The sequence below is a fragment of the Archocentrus centrarchus genome, chromosome 17 (assembly GCF_007364275.1).
Source record: "Archocentrus centrarchus isolate MPI-CPG fArcCen1 chromosome 17, fArcCen1, whole genome shotgun sequence".
Classification (NCBI taxonomy): Eukaryota; Metazoa; Chordata; class Actinopteri; order Cichliformes; family Cichlidae; genus Archocentrus; species Archocentrus centrarchus.
In genome coordinates, this window is record NC_044362.1 from 12,150,136 (window position 1) to 12,165,482 (window position 15,347).

Here is a 15,347-nt window from a genome sequence, read left to right on the forward strand (position 1 = left end):
TTATTTAAAAAGAAGGGGGGGAAAAAAAAAAAAAAGATCAGATTAGATTAATTGGCCGAACGTTTACATTTTCATGTTTTGCGTTTCCCCATTGATCAACCCCAACTGCAGTATTTTGTGATAACAGATGTAAAACATGTCTAAATTAATGGAGGCAAAGTCTAAAAGGGAACTGAGTTTTGGGAATCCATCATGTGTAATGTGGCAAACGATGATGGAGAATAGCTAAATGTGTTATAACAGATGACATAAGTGTTTACTAGAAAGAGATGTACTCACAGTTTTGTGTCCAGATGCAGCAGAAAGCCTTGCTTATCATACACTGGAGACAAACATGGAAACAGAAATGGAAATTATCCATTACCACAAGAGCCCACACAGTACTTGGATTTAAAAAAAAAAAAAAAAGGCAAAAAAAAAAAAAAAAAAAAAAAAAAGAAAAAGAATGGCATCTTAATTTAGTCATCCAGTTATTTCAACTATCAGCTCAGCAGCTGTAGTTGTAAACAACCTGTGCAGCTTTCACAGTGAAAACATTATGGCAGATGCAAAAGTAAAAGCATTAGGATCAAGGATTTGTGACAGACAAGCAAGGTTAGGGAGAAGCCAGCCAAAACAATCTGTTGAGTTTGAAATAAAGTTAGAAAAGAAGTCAAAGATCACCTATGGACAACCAAAGGGACAGCCAGTAGGTGCCTGGTGAAGCGATCAGGTAGAAGAAAGAGAAAGCACAGAAAACCAGGAGGAAAATATTTAAAGGTGAAATGAAAGCCTTGTTTCCATTGCACGCTGACCCTTTGCAATAAAGCTGACTGGGTATACAAAACAATTGCTATAATAATTTCAGATTGAAAAATGCTGTAACTGCATTAGCATGACAGAGCACTGGATGGAAGTAGGAATAGTGCAGCATTACTCCCACAGTTGCGGATCTTGTCATCAAAGAGAAGCTGGAGAACAAAGATAAGGAAAATAAAGATAAAGAAAAGGGCAATGGGAATGTGTGGCCATTTGATAGGGAAGGATCCAAGCACTGCCCTGGAGGAAGGGAATTTAGCCATTGCAGCCAAGATGACATGCTTCTGCTGAGTAGCAGCCAGAGGGCCGAGTCGAGGAAACTTACTGCAGGTTCACAGCCACAAAGTAAACCTTAGTCTTTTAGAAACTTTACAGTATAATCCACCAAAACCAGAGCAGACTGGTTCACTGCTGTTTGTTACCACACTGAGACAACAGAGGGCAGTGTTGTATTATTCTTCATAGGAAGGATGATGACTGAGCACATGTTTAGTTCCTCAGTAGCTAGCAGGAGTATATTTTCTAAAAGCAAAAAAAATGGCTTTTTTTTTTGTTGTTAGGAATGGATCAGACTGACATCTTTGCAAATGCTGCTAGTTTCCCAAACTAAAAAGGGGATGCTGTATCCCAAGGTTTTAAACACTGTCTTTTTTCTTTAAATGGTGGAAGGACAACAATGACAGGTAAAGGTTTGGCTGGTGGGGCTGCAGATGTACCTGAGCCTACTATTGGTCCCACGCTGTTGTCCATTTCCAACTCTGAAACAGAAAAGGGTCAGTTAGCACCATTTAAAGTCACTCAGTCATGGCAGCATTGGACTTGAAAATAAAGCCAACTGCAAATGTCTGATGTTACACAGTAAGAAAAAGAGGGAGGAGAAGGAGAAGTTAATGTCTTTAATCCCAGTAGGCTGAATTATGATTGTGAGTCTCAATATTTACTCAAAGACAAAAAGCCCAATGAAGTATAAAATTAAACAGCAAGAAGTCCCCATTGTGTTTATGGCTGTTTTGACACTGGCACATTGAGAGGTACTCACAAAGGCTGAATGAGTGATTAAGCACAAATGGTTTGGTTAAAATAAATAAATAAATGTTATGAAAAGCGATCAATGTGAGGTTAGCAGAGATTTATGTAAATGCAAAATCCCTCAACAACCCAATCTTAAATACGTAAATAAATAAATTAAAAATTAAAAAAGCAAAACGCTTCATAATATCCAGTATATGTCTCCAGTGCCTCTACCTGGAATTCTTTTCACTTCAGCACCTTTAGCCTGGGCTACAGTTGGCTCTTCTGCATCATTTTCTGTAAACAAAAGGGGTTAACAAACTGAAATAAGATCACCATCAGTGTAGAGCTGTGGAAGAACCATTAACCCAACAACCAATAAACCATGACCAAAGTATACTGGTAAAAAAATAAATAAATAAACATATGCTTTTGCATCAACAAAACACAAACAGTGGCTACACACAAAAATGGATGCACAAACAAGAGGCAGCGACAGACATGAAAGGAAACCAAAACATAACCCAGTCCTCCAATGCATGTCTACCATCACAGGAGTGGCATACACAGAATATAGATAAGATGGATGTTTTTTTTCCTTTAAAGACAGTACTTGCAATTCCAGTAGGCTGAATTATGATTGTGAGTCTCAATCTTTAAGCAAAGACAAAAAGCCCAATGAAGCGAAAATTAACAGCAAGAAGTCTCCATTGTGTTTATGACTGTTTTGACACAGGCACATTGAGAGGTACCCAAATAGGCTGAATGAGCGATTAAGCACAAACCCTTTGGTAAAAAAAATGTATTTATTTTTTTTAAATAACAGAAAAATAAATGTTATGGAAAGCAATCAATGTGAGGTTAGCAGACATTTATGTATATGTAAATCCCTCAACAACCCGATCTTAAAAAAGAAAGAAAAAAGCAAAGCGCTTCATAATTATAACCCAGAATATTTCTCCGATACCTCTACCTGGAATTCCTTGCACTTCAGCACTTTTAGCCTGGGCTACAGTTGGCTCTTCTACACTGTTGTCTGTAAACAAAAGGGGTTAACAAACTGAAATAAGATCACCATCAGTGTAGAGCTGTGGAAGCAACTATTAACCCAACAACCAATAAACCATGACCAAAGTATTTGGAATAGATTAAAAAAATATATACATATATGCTTTTGCATCAGCAAAACACAAACAGTAGCTACACACGCAAAAAAAAAAAAATGTATGCACAAACAAGAGGCAGTGACAGAGATAAAGGGAAACCAAAACATAACCCAGTTCTCCAATGCACGTCTACATCGCAGGAGTGTCATACACAGAATATAGAGAAGATGTTTTGTTTTTTAAAGACAGTAGTTGCAATCCCAGTAGGCTGAATTATGATTGTGAGTCTCAATCTTTAAGCAAAGACAAAAAGCCCAATGAAGTAGAAAATTAACAACAAGAAGTCCCCATTGTGTTTATGACTGTTTTGACACAGGCACATTGAGAGGTACCCAAAAAGGCTGAATGAACAAATAAGCACAAACACCCCCCTAAAAAAATAACAAATAAAAATAAATGTTATGGAAAGCAATGAATGTTAGGTTAGCAGAGATTTAAGTATATGTAAATCCCTCAACAACCCAATCTTATAAAAGAAAGAAAAAAAGCAAAGCGCTTCATAATTATAACCCGGAATATGTCTCCGATGCCTCTACCTGGAATTCCTTTCACTTCAGCACTTTTAGCCTGGGCTACAGTTGGCTCTTCTGCATCTTCATCTGTAAACAAAAGGGGTTAACAAACTGAAATAAGATCACCATCAGTGTAGAGCTCTGGAAGCAACCATTAACACCCAACAACCAATAAACCAGGACCAAAGCACTCGGAATATATCTAAAAATAAATTAATAAACACGCACACATATGCTTTTGGATCAGCAAAACACAAACAGTGGCTGCACACAAAAACGGATGTGCACAAACAAGAGGCAGTGGCAAAGATGAAGGAAAACCAAAACATAACCCAATCCTCCAGTGCACGTCTACATCGCAGGAGTGTGGATTTTTTTTTTTAGACAGTACTTGCAACATTGATTAGCCTGCAGTAAAACAGACTTATAAAAAAGTCTAACTTCTTTTCTCTGAAAATAACTAGAAGACAGCTACCATGTAATTTCCTCCAAATACCAATAATTGACAAAATAAGTACAATTCTGCAGATGATCAGGATATATATGAACAGGGTTCTAAATTAACACCCGCCAACCCGCCAAATGCGGGTAAAAAAAATCATTTTGGTGGGTGTTAATAAAAACTTACTAGCCGATTTTGCCAGTGATGCAAGAGGCATTACATGCATGATACATAAGGCTCCGTTCTCAGTCATTTATCCCCTAGCAGTACTTCCTACATTTCCCATGAACACTATATGCCTTAACGCTACGTCATGACATTATACACCCATTGGCTGCAAGCAGTTTGTAGTGAAAATAGCACAAGAAACCAAGGAAATGAATGCTAACACCATTGAACAGACTTCAGAGAGCAAGACAGAGAGCAACTCAAGGTAGAAGTGAAGTAAACAGGGCCAGAACTAAACAGAGAGCACACTGAAAGAGGAGGGAGTTAACGTTAGCTTAGTAAAAACTTTTAAACTAAATGTGGCGGTGGTTGGGACTTGGACAGACTGGGGCAGCTGGGGGGGAGAAGAGGAGCGAGAAGAGGAACGAGGCAGGTGATGATAGATAGATTGATCCCAAACCTGTTTGCCCTTTCTGTGTATATTTTATGGTATGTGTTGTGTTTTTCATGCTAACAATGTTAATAAAATTATCAAATGCATTCAGTGGCACTCATTTCTCTTATTTTTACCGCATAAAATTTGGCTAGTGGAAATTCTGATTGGCCGGTAACTTTAGAGAGTTACCAGCCACATTGGCTGGTGATCAAAAAAGTTAATTTAGAACCCTGTATATGAAGCGCTGAAAATAACAGCGAGAGGATCCAATTTTAATATTGATCTCCCGTTTGCCTTCAAAACTGCCATCCACATTCAAAGTCACTTAAATCAACCTTTTCTCCATTCTGATGCTCAGTCTGAACTTCAGCCGGTCATCTTGACCACATCTATATGCCTACATCCATTGATCTGCTGCTATGTGATTAAGTAATTTAATATTTGCATTACTGTGCAGTTGAACAGGTGCAGTGTATATACTTATAGATTTGTGAGCAAAGTGTAAAGACACTTTATGAATGGCTTAAACAGACAAAACTGGGTTAATTCCAAGACAACATTTTCAATAGCAACATTGGTGTTTTTATTCATCTAAATGAGTTTGGGGTTTTAGTAATCTGTGGCCTGTTGGCTACTGCAATTAGAGAAGAACTGTTAGCAGCTCAGCTGGTGCTGCGCAGTCTCTCTCACCCTGCAGACGTTAATTTCAAGTGTGATGTAACACCCTGAGGTGGTGTTCTTGTTACTAGCAAGGAACCCAATTATAATTGACCCTGCTGTTGGTAAGCTCCAAATTCAAAAGAAAGTTAGCTGCAACTACATTATACATCATAGTACATAGTATAGGAGCTCCACTGGGGACTGATGTCTCCATTCCTGTTCACCTAGCACACCTCAGACTTTCAGTACAACTCCAGCTCACACCACCTCCAGCAATACTGATGATTGTGCAGTGGTTGGATGTATTAGAAGGAAGAGCACGGCTGCACAACCCGTGTCTATCCTGGGACAGGATGCAGTGAATGAATTCATTCAAATGCGTGCAGTAAAATGATGAAAAATTTCTATCACTCACTTGCAGTGAGTGCAGTGTATTTTGTTGTGGTCCACAAGCGGAGGCACATCAGAGCTGGTAGCACCAACACACTATATGATGTTATTAGGAGGGCTGGTTGTGTGAGTGGCTCCTGCTCAACGTCAGCAAAACAAAGGAACTGATTGTGGACTTCAGCAGGAAGCAGCAGAGGGACTACCATCCACTTGTCATCAGTGGTGCTGAGGTGGAAAGAGTGGACACTTTCAAATACCTGGGAGTGACCATCTCACAGGACCTGTCCTGGACTCATCACATAAACATCACTGTGAAGAAGGCCAGACAGCGTCTCTACCTCCTCAGGCGGCTGAGAGACTTCAAGCTCCCACTCAAGGTGCTCAGGAACTTTTACACCTGCACCATCGAGAGCATCATGCGTGGGAGCATCACCAGCTGGATGGGAAACTGCACCAAGCAGGACTTCATGGCCCTAAAAAGGGTGGTTCGTTCAGCTGAACGGACCATCAGAACCACCCTCCCCAACCTGCAGGACATTTACACCAAGCAGTGCAGGCTGAGGGCCATGAAGATCCTAAAACAGCCCAGCCACCCCGGACACTCTCTCTTCTCCCTGCTCCCATCAGGCCGGCGTTACCGCTGCCTGAGGATTAAGACTGAAAGGTTGAAGAAGAGTTTTTACCCACAAGCCATCCGTCTGCTCAACTCTGAGCCCTAACTGGACCATTATTGCACAATGTAAATATTATAAAAGTGTGTATAGTGTATAGTATATAGAGTATAGTGTGAATTACTTTTTTTAAATTTTTATTCTTCTTATTTATATGTGTGTGTATATATGGTTGCAGGTACAAAATACATTTCACTGTGCATTGTACTGTGTATAACTGTGCATGTGACAAATAAACACTATCTTAATCTTAATCTTAAACTGGACACTATGTAAGCTGTGGTGGAGCGAAGGTCATCATTTCAACTGCTTTATCAAAAAAAAAAAAAGAAAATCCCAAATATAGGATATATAAAGTATCTCATTTATCATTTATTGCTGACCTTGAAGAAAGGCATCAACGATTCTTGCTGTGTTGCACTGAGAAAAGTCAAATCAATGTTTTATACTTTGAGCACAAACAGAAATCAATAACAGCTGCACTGTGCTCAGTTAGACTGATAAAGTCATTACACAGAGGACTGGGGGTGCAAGCGAAAGTTTAGCTAAATAAATACCCATTATGTCTGGCCACACACACATCAATGCTTCACTTAGTTAACACAGCAATACAGCAGGCTCTGGATTTACTTCAAGGCTGCACAACATTTCATGTTTTCTTCCTGACCTGAAGGTGATAGAAAAACTGCCACAGATAGAAGGCAGCTAATGAGCCATGTTGGGCCAACCAAAGGATATGGACATCAGGATCCGAGATGGTGTAAAACTAATTACCACGGGAAATACTGCCAATTTAAAAACAAACAAAACGAAAACAGAAAAGTACAAGACAAAGAAACAAAAGAAAAACACACAAACCTTTGGATATGGTGACCATTTGGTGGATTTACAAACCAAGCTCTGTTCATAGTCCACTATAAGCACCAGAGGCATGCAGTTCAAAGAAAGGCTACAGGCTGAGCAAAGCACCTTCAGGTTTAACCCAGGATTTGCAGTTAGGAAGTCACTTCTTACCCGGGTAACAAAACTATGGTTACATATGCTGCAGACCTAGGTATGAAGGTATTACTCAAAGTAACAAATCCTCAAGAACAAAACCACTACCTAATGACCAACACATTTTCTGAACATAACTATTGTTTGAAAGATGTCATTAATCTTGGTGCAGGTTAATGAGCACTACAGATTCACATGAGCAACTTTATTCATTATTTTATTTCCTATAGGCTACAAGTCCTATCAAAGTCATTTTACGGTTTTATAACCTTTAATATAACCATAAAAATCATAAGCCTTGTACTTGTTGATGTTTACCAAAAGAATACATTTTTAAAAAATTGCAAATAGGCCAGAAGTTTGAATTCCATTTTTATATTTGTTCTTTGCTCAGACCATTTAACATCAGTTGAGCTGCAGCTGGAAGAATACTTTACTTTAGGTTTGCAACAGCTTATGGAGTAACTCAATTATTTAAAAAAAAACAACAAACAAACAAAAAAAAAACACTTTCGTTTCGATGCTTCTTTTAATCTGTAGCACTCGCACATCACCAGAGCGAGTGTTTCACCCACATTTGCCACTAAAAATAGACCTGCGATAGAAACGTATTTAGGAGCACGCGTGTGAATAAATAGCATTACAACGTTAAGCATGAGTAGGCCCCAGTTTTTCCACAAAATGACTGCTAACACAACAGCAGCAGTAAAGATGATGCTGTGACAGTACAGCATGGTGTCTGTCTACACACACACAGAGCACAAAGCAAAAAGGTGGAGCTGAAACCGAGACGGTGAACTCAGGTGGAGTGAAAAAAACTTTTTTCTAGCATTCAAAACAGCAGCACTTGTTCCTGTAATCACCATCGAAACCTTTACCAGGAAAAAGCTGGCAGAGTCTTTCATCAAACCACCTGCTCAACAAGTTCCAACTTAAAGAAAGGAGAACTTATAGCTGCTCCCATCAACCGCTGTATGTTTTACACAGCGGAAATCTGCAGTAAGGCTACCGAAGCTAAAATATGCAGATGAACTGTTAACTTCAAGTCCGATACAATGTTTAAAGCAGGATAGCTCACTGAAGGCTAAACAGCAGCTGTCCTGCTTTATATGGCAGCGACACCTGCAGCAAGCAGGGGTGATTCTGAAGGGGGGCACGGGGTGTATTAGACCATATTTATTTCAAGGCGTTAGAAACATTATTTTGTGGATTTATATTCATATAAAATATAAATAAAATATTAAGATTTATAAATATAAAAAATATACATGAGCCAGTAAAACTCTGCTGAGGTGCAGACCTGCGGCTGTTGGGTTGGACACTGAATTATTGCTAACATTCATTTTTAACAGCCACACCATCAGAATGTCTGTTTTCTGTAGCAGCAAATGTTGCATCACAGCACAGGACACACCCCACGTCGGAAAATATTGATGTGCTCACTTTTTTTTTTTTCTTCCCCCCATACTCCTTTAAAGGCTTACAGACATGCACACTGACTCATTCACTAGCACAGTTAAACATGCAGACACACACGTACAAAAAACACAGACATTAACACACACCAAATGACCTCATCCAGGAGATTCAACACGGTCAGAACTCTTTTTTATTTTTGCTTCCTGCTAATGTAAGAAATCATTCCCAGAGGACGGAGTAAAGACTGTTTTATTGTATGCCTTAGTTGAGGTTGTTTGTGTACCTCATTGTATTTTGGCATTACTTGTGATTATTTCTGCATTTAGGAAAATATTTTCTTTAAAAAAAAATATGTGATTTTAATATGGTACATAAATACATAAAAGGGTTTAGTGTTAAACTAATAAAAACACTGCAATTTCTAAAACGGAAACCAACGAGCAGTTCATTTGTGTTCTTCCTCTCTTGAATACTTATTATTGCTTATTAGTAAGAAAAAAGTATTTATCATCTCATTACTCGATTAATTGATGGAATAATTGATGGAATACTTGATAACTAAAATAATCAATAGCTGCAGCCCTAGTTTACTTAAATCTACATACCTTATTAATTTAACAGAATACACAGTTGTAATTACAGTCAGACCCCATCTCTTACCTGTAGGGCTATGACAATGATAAGTCTATTAATGGGGAAAAAAATAACAAAAATCAACCTTTTCTTTTCCTTCCTGGCTTCAGATACTTTATTTATAGAGCACTTTTCTAGTCTTACTGATCACATTCTTTAACCTCTCTGTATTTTTCTAATATTTTAATAACATTTCTAATATTTCTCATATTATACTTTTCTCTCTGTAAAATATGCTGTTCTGTTTACCAGTGCACCTTTCTATGTTTGTAATCGGTCATATGCTGCAAACAGACTCCCTTTCACTGACCAGGAGTGGCCCTCCAATCTCATTGTACATCCTGTATAATGACAATAAAGGCATTCTATTCTATTCTTTTCTTTTTTGTGACTGAACACATTACTAGATAGTAGGTCAGCACAGAGTTGTAGTGAGTTAAATTTATCATCATGTGACTACTTAATGGGATTGCTTATGGTAGGATGAGTGAAGCCAGACAGAGGAACAGCTATCCTGGTTATACAGATCTTGATTCACAGTATAGGCCAAACCTCATCTGAACAGGCGTGTGAAAATACCGACCAGAAGCCTTCTTGCAATATGATCACATGAGCTGAGATACGCTGAAAAAAATGATTACACCCATGTTCAAACTCACCCTTCACTTTGATAACTCCACTGCTGTAAAGTCCTGTCACTATATCTTCTACATGTGTACTACAGTGTTTGCCCTCAAACAGAAAAACTCACGTGGTCAAAACAACACAAGCAAACTGGTAAAAGAACCGATTCTTAATAAGCAATATTATATGGCAGTTCATCCCAGCTGAAACTGCAAGAAGAGTGCACAGTAGTTCCTCTAGTCAATGAATGCATAGCAGCAAAAAAAAAGAAATTAGAAAAGTACAGCCTATTGGTATTAATGAAGTTTATAACATTTCCTCATGGTGCAAATGTTGAGTCCTCCACTGTAAGCCAGTAACGAGGAAGACATTACTTAGATGTGATTCTCTTAACACAGCACAGCTTAGCTGACCAAGATAGAGGGCAGGGGGGAACAATCCGCGAGTTCTTTCCCCTTTGCCCTCTATTTAAGCCAAACATCTGGCACCACAGCACTGACTGCAGAAAGCCAATATTTCTCACTGCAATTGAAGCTCCGCTCCTTTTTGTGTGCTGCTGAAGTATGTTTCACTCTATTCACGTCATGCAGCCTTAAAGTAGCATTTAAAAAAAAACAAAAAAAAAAAAAACGCTGCTTTCCATCCCACAGGGGTGACAGCACAAAGCTGAACACGTTTTATCTCACAGCTTAAGATGAAGAATGTTGATGTTGAATTTCAAGAAAATGTGAGGCGTTGCAACAGAATGCAAGAGCCTTGTTAAGAGAATGTACTGCGATGTGGACCACAAGCAAGATCACTGGCTGATCACTGATGAAACACACAAGGGAGAAAACCACATTTGGACTCAGGGAGCTGGGCATTTGGCAACTGGATAAACTACAAACTAATAAGCAGAGGGGCTGAGAAAGGTTAAGTTCGCCAATAAAGACAATGGAAAAAAACAAAGTTCGTTCATCAGCGGTTCATGCGCGGTGGAGTGAACAAGACACTGACAGTGACTGTGCTGAATGATACAAGAACATACACAAGGGTGAGTTAAAATAATGGAAGGCAGGGCAAGAAATCAGGCCATCATGTATAGAGAATCTGAGCACAATACATGATTTCTCACTGAGATTTTCCTTTAGGCCATCAGTAGGAAAACATCAGCAGCAATGATGTGTCTTACACAATAGCATGGATAAAGTATTATCTTTCTGCTTTCACACAAGGTGCCATAGTATTCTTCCAGCCAGAAAACCTGTGCTGTCAGAAGTGGCGCCTGGAACACATGACAGGGGAAAACTGATGCCCTTTTATATTAATCCACTTCTCTGGGGAACGTTGATACTAAGAGGAAGGGGAAAAAAAAAAGACCAAGGAAGAAGAATATTCTCACTTCTTCTCCAGCCTTCCTAAAGTGGTTTCTTGTGTTGCAGTGTAGAGTTAATGTCGTCAGCATTTAAGGAGCGATTGAGGTGAACAGCTTGATCTTGATGAAAGAAGTAAAAGCAGATTGTTAATAGCCAACGATGATAAAGCGCTGTAAGCTAAATGACAGACACATTGGTGGTTTAAGTGTCAATCACTGCTACCTGAGAAGGTTTTCTTCAGGATACCAGAAATCTTCTAGCCCCCTCTGCTGGACTTTAACAACTGTACTGGAGAAGCCACAGGTACTGAACAAGCTGTCTGCGAGTGACTTATAAAAACTTTTCTCACTGAGTCAAATAGAAACAGGTTTATTAGCATTACATTTTTTAAGTACTGAACTTAAAAAGGAAATCGTACTGTCTCACAACCAACCGCCAAACGCAGTAGACATAACTTCTGACTATGTTACAATGGGTGGAGTTAAACTAATTTTCAGTTTGGTTTTGAGGCATGATCACCACATGAAACTCTGAATGCCACATCCTCCTAATAACAGCATGCAGCATAAACAGCATAAAGGAAAACATGTAGGTCACTGTTAGTTTAACACAAAGGCTTTTAACTGTAGCTTAGGTAGAGGACTGATTTCCATTTGTGAGACAACCAATATGGGTGCATCTGCTGCTTTGATACTAGATGTAGAAGCAAATCTAAATAAACTGTCCCCTCAACATCCAGTGCTCTGCAGAAGTGAATGAAAAACTCATTACATATCAGAAACGCATGGGTTTGAGACAAACACAAAGCTTGACATTCTGTTTTTCTGTAAAATAAAAATAAAATAAAAAAAAACAAAATCAGGCATGCACGTAGCGGACAGTCAGGGCAGAGAAGCAGACAGAAAAAAAAACAAAAAAACAAGAGATTTCAAAAAGACTTGATAACAGATAATACATGCAATGTTTCAAACAGCAATGACAGATGGATGATGAGGTGATGGAACAAACAGAGTCATAACTGGAGATGTCACTTACGAGACTTCTGGCCCCACACGGGTAGATGCAGCTTCCCGGAGGAGTAGTAAATAAAGCCCAGGACCAGCATGGGGCACAGGATGAACAGCAGCTTGTGTGTGGGCTTCATTTTCTTCAGTCATTCACATGGCACCATCCAGGTCATCACCTGTAATGACAGGAGGACAGTGGGATGTTTTATTTACACCTCTAAAGAAAACTAAAGCAATCTGTCAACAGCAAGAACACAAAATGGATTAAAAACAGCAAGATAATTTGGGAGTGGAGAGTAAAAGATCGTAACTAATGACAGGTTGGAGGCCAGAAAAGATAAGAGGAAATGGGTAAAAAAAAAAAAAAAAAAAAAAAAAAATGTTTTTACGTCAAACATCAGATGAAAGGTAGTTTTAATCAAGACTTTTTAAATTTAATTTAATTTTAATCCAGCTCCACAGAACTCAGATCTCAGATATTTTCCCTTGGCTACAAAAAAGTAAACTTAAAAAAATAAATATATATTAAAAAATAAATCACAACAATTAAGGAAAATATTGGCATTAGAAGTTTTTTTTGTTGTTCATGTGGGGGAACTTTGACAAAAAATCCCAAGTACGAGAAGTTAAAATGAACGATAGACAGCCGGGGCCTGAGGACATTTTGTTTCAGTGAAATAGTGAATGTGTCCCTAAGAAGTGACGACAGCAAAGCTGCAGTTTATCAGAATCTGCTAAACACCTCGCTCAAGCAATCTTCCTCTCTAGCTGACAGGAAATCTCACACCCTGTAGTCAAACTCTGACAGCTGCAGTGTGCTCTTTTTTAAAAGTTCATTCAGTCAACAGTTAAAACAAAGTTACTGTTCAATTTAGTCACTGTTATATTTCGGTTAACCTTGATCGACTTGTCCCGGGAAGCATATCATAAATTCAGTGAATTGAGTCCAGTCTAGAGGTTATCTGACAGAAGACTAAACAGCCCAGTCATGTGTGCGACCTTGTCTCTGCTCTGAACAAACTCTGCTGGACACAGATCTGTGGTCTACTCTTTTGACCCCTGAGACAATCTACAGATTTCACTTTAAAGAGGAAAAAAAAAAAAAAAGCATGTCAAATGTGACATGCTTCAAAATATTTATATCAAATCTGTATTTGAGCCTGAGAACCGAAGGCAAACAGAAATGAAGGCCTCAGCAACATCAGCACAGGAAGGTGTGAGCACACTTGAGCTCTGATAACACCGTAATGCCTCTGCCAAAAACAAAAAAACAGACCTTTCAAAAACTTCATAATCCTCACAAGCCAACAGATGCTGACCTCTATATTTAAATGCAAGCACCGACCTGTGTGGTTATTGACACCGCGCCGACCTTCCGACATAAAAAGTAACCTATTAAACCATATATACGTAAACTGTGAAAGCTTTTCTACCAGACAGCTAGGTGGACATACTGATCAATATATTTGACTACAGACTCGCAAATAAATAAAACACCTAAAATGAAATAAAAAATTTTATTTAATATAGGCCTAAAGAACAACTGTTACTAACTGCAGCAAGAAACAACCCCGAAGCGGTTTAAAGGCAACACCATGTAAAGGTAGACGTATCAGTTACTCACCTCAGCTCACCCCGTTAACCGTTACTCATTTCTGATAATACACATTTTCAATCGTGTTGTATTTGAGGCCATATTTGAGGTTAAGTCTCTACATTCAGGTGTAAATCACGTTATTTACCTACTTAAAGCTGAGACCGCAGGGAGATCCGCGGCTAGCAAGAACAAACATAACGGTACTCTGTTCAAAAGTTGTGCCTCAGCCTTTCATAAAACAACTGTTAATTGAAACGTACCTGCCCGGGGTTTGCCTTAGTGTAAAATCTCTAGTGTAAAATCAGCTTACGCTGATGCCGTCGTACCAAAAGATTACTAGATATTTATAAAAACGGACACTAAGCGCAGTAGAAAAGACGACAGATATGAAGCAGCTAACTGTTGTCGTTAGCTTTGGTTAGCCAGCCACTATGCTAATAACGCTGCGTTGGCACAGGGGGATTTTGCCTTGATCCCGTCGGCAGGCCTGCAGCTTAGTGCGGCGCTGCTTGAGACGTTTTCACGGTACAACGGCAAGCTTGGCGAAACAGGCCGCGCAGGTAGTATGAATAAATGGCACGTAACAACAAGGGAGTATACCAGAGTCCGCAGTACAATACTGAGGCGATACAGCTGATGCTGGGAGAATCACATACCACTGCTTTGGATATATTACCTACCACCGCGAACACAGTCGAATTAAAAAAAAAAAAAAATACGGTTTAACGACGTCTCAATACAATTTCCAGTGGACGGGTATAAACGTAGGCTTTACCTTTCTGTTTCCTTTGAGTCCTCCCGTGAGAAACAGTATCAGTCTTAGACTAAATAAAGGTTTGGTCGACAAAACGATAATGTTCCCCCACCTCTCCAAGCCATCTTGACAAAATTTTGCGAAAATCAGAAGATCTGTAAGCAGAAGACGAACAACTCGACTGCGTGCGTCTGCGGAGGCAGGACGCTCCTGCTCCAGGCTCTAACGTGCATCAAGTGTGGCCGAAGGAAACAGCACTCTCAACATCATGATCATCAACAGTAGCTTGCTTGCAGATTGTCTGCGTCGGTCACATGAGGTTTTGAGTGAATTAACATGCGCCCCCTCCCCCTGTTTTAGTAGGGCCCAAGATGAATGTACCTTTTCATGTGGATATTCACGTGGTGCTTCTCTTTACTCTTCTGCTGTTAGGATACTGTAGCTGGGTTTGAGTATTTGCATTAATAGTTCACATATACACCAAAAGCAGTCCCTGTTCAGCAGCGGTAACATCGATCCTGGAATGTGTGGAGCTGCCTGTCTTGTCACTGTAATGCTATGTGTTTGGCCAGCATAGCGTATTTTATTTTTTAAATTGACTTCGTGAAGTGTGGATGTTTTCATTCTATGGGAAGGAAAAGCATTTGACAGCCTGTGTCTACATTTTGCTTGTGGTGTTTGTCATCTGTATGATTCCTCTGGTTTTGG

General features: G+C 39.2%; 1 protein-coding gene across 9 annotated transcripts in view; it reads right to left on the reverse strand.

The window, feature by feature from the left end:
* st3gal3b (ST3 beta-galactoside alpha-2,3-sialyltransferase 3b) overlaps window positions 1–14,925 on the reverse strand; it is a 42,413-nt gene extending 27,488 nt beyond the window's left edge. Inside the window, exons 1-7 of one of the 9 annotated variants that reach the window (XM_030752329.1) lie at window positions 14,661–14,925; window positions 12,317–12,464; window positions 3,512–3,574; window positions 2,777–2,845; window positions 2,044–2,106; window positions 1,515–1,556; window positions 280–322 (exon numbers count right to left, since the gene is read on the reverse strand). In XM_030752329.1, coding sequence (XP_030608189.1) covers window positions 280–322; window positions 1,515–1,556; window positions 2,044–2,106; window positions 2,777–2,845; window positions 3,512–3,574; window positions 12,317–12,425 — 389 coding nt within the window. In that variant the 5' untranslated portion in view covers window positions 12,426–12,464; window positions 14,661–14,925. Of the gene's footprint in view, window positions 1–279; window positions 323–1,514; window positions 1,557–2,043; window positions 2,107–2,776; window positions 2,846–3,511; window positions 3,575–12,316; window positions 12,465–13,912; window positions 14,053–14,145; window positions 14,490–14,660 lie in introns of those variants that run through there. The other 8 variants (XM_030752326.1, XM_030752323.1, XM_030752328.1 and 5 more) reach the window with 8 other exon arrangements.
* Between the last annotated feature and the right edge of the window lie 422 nt (window positions 14,926–15,347).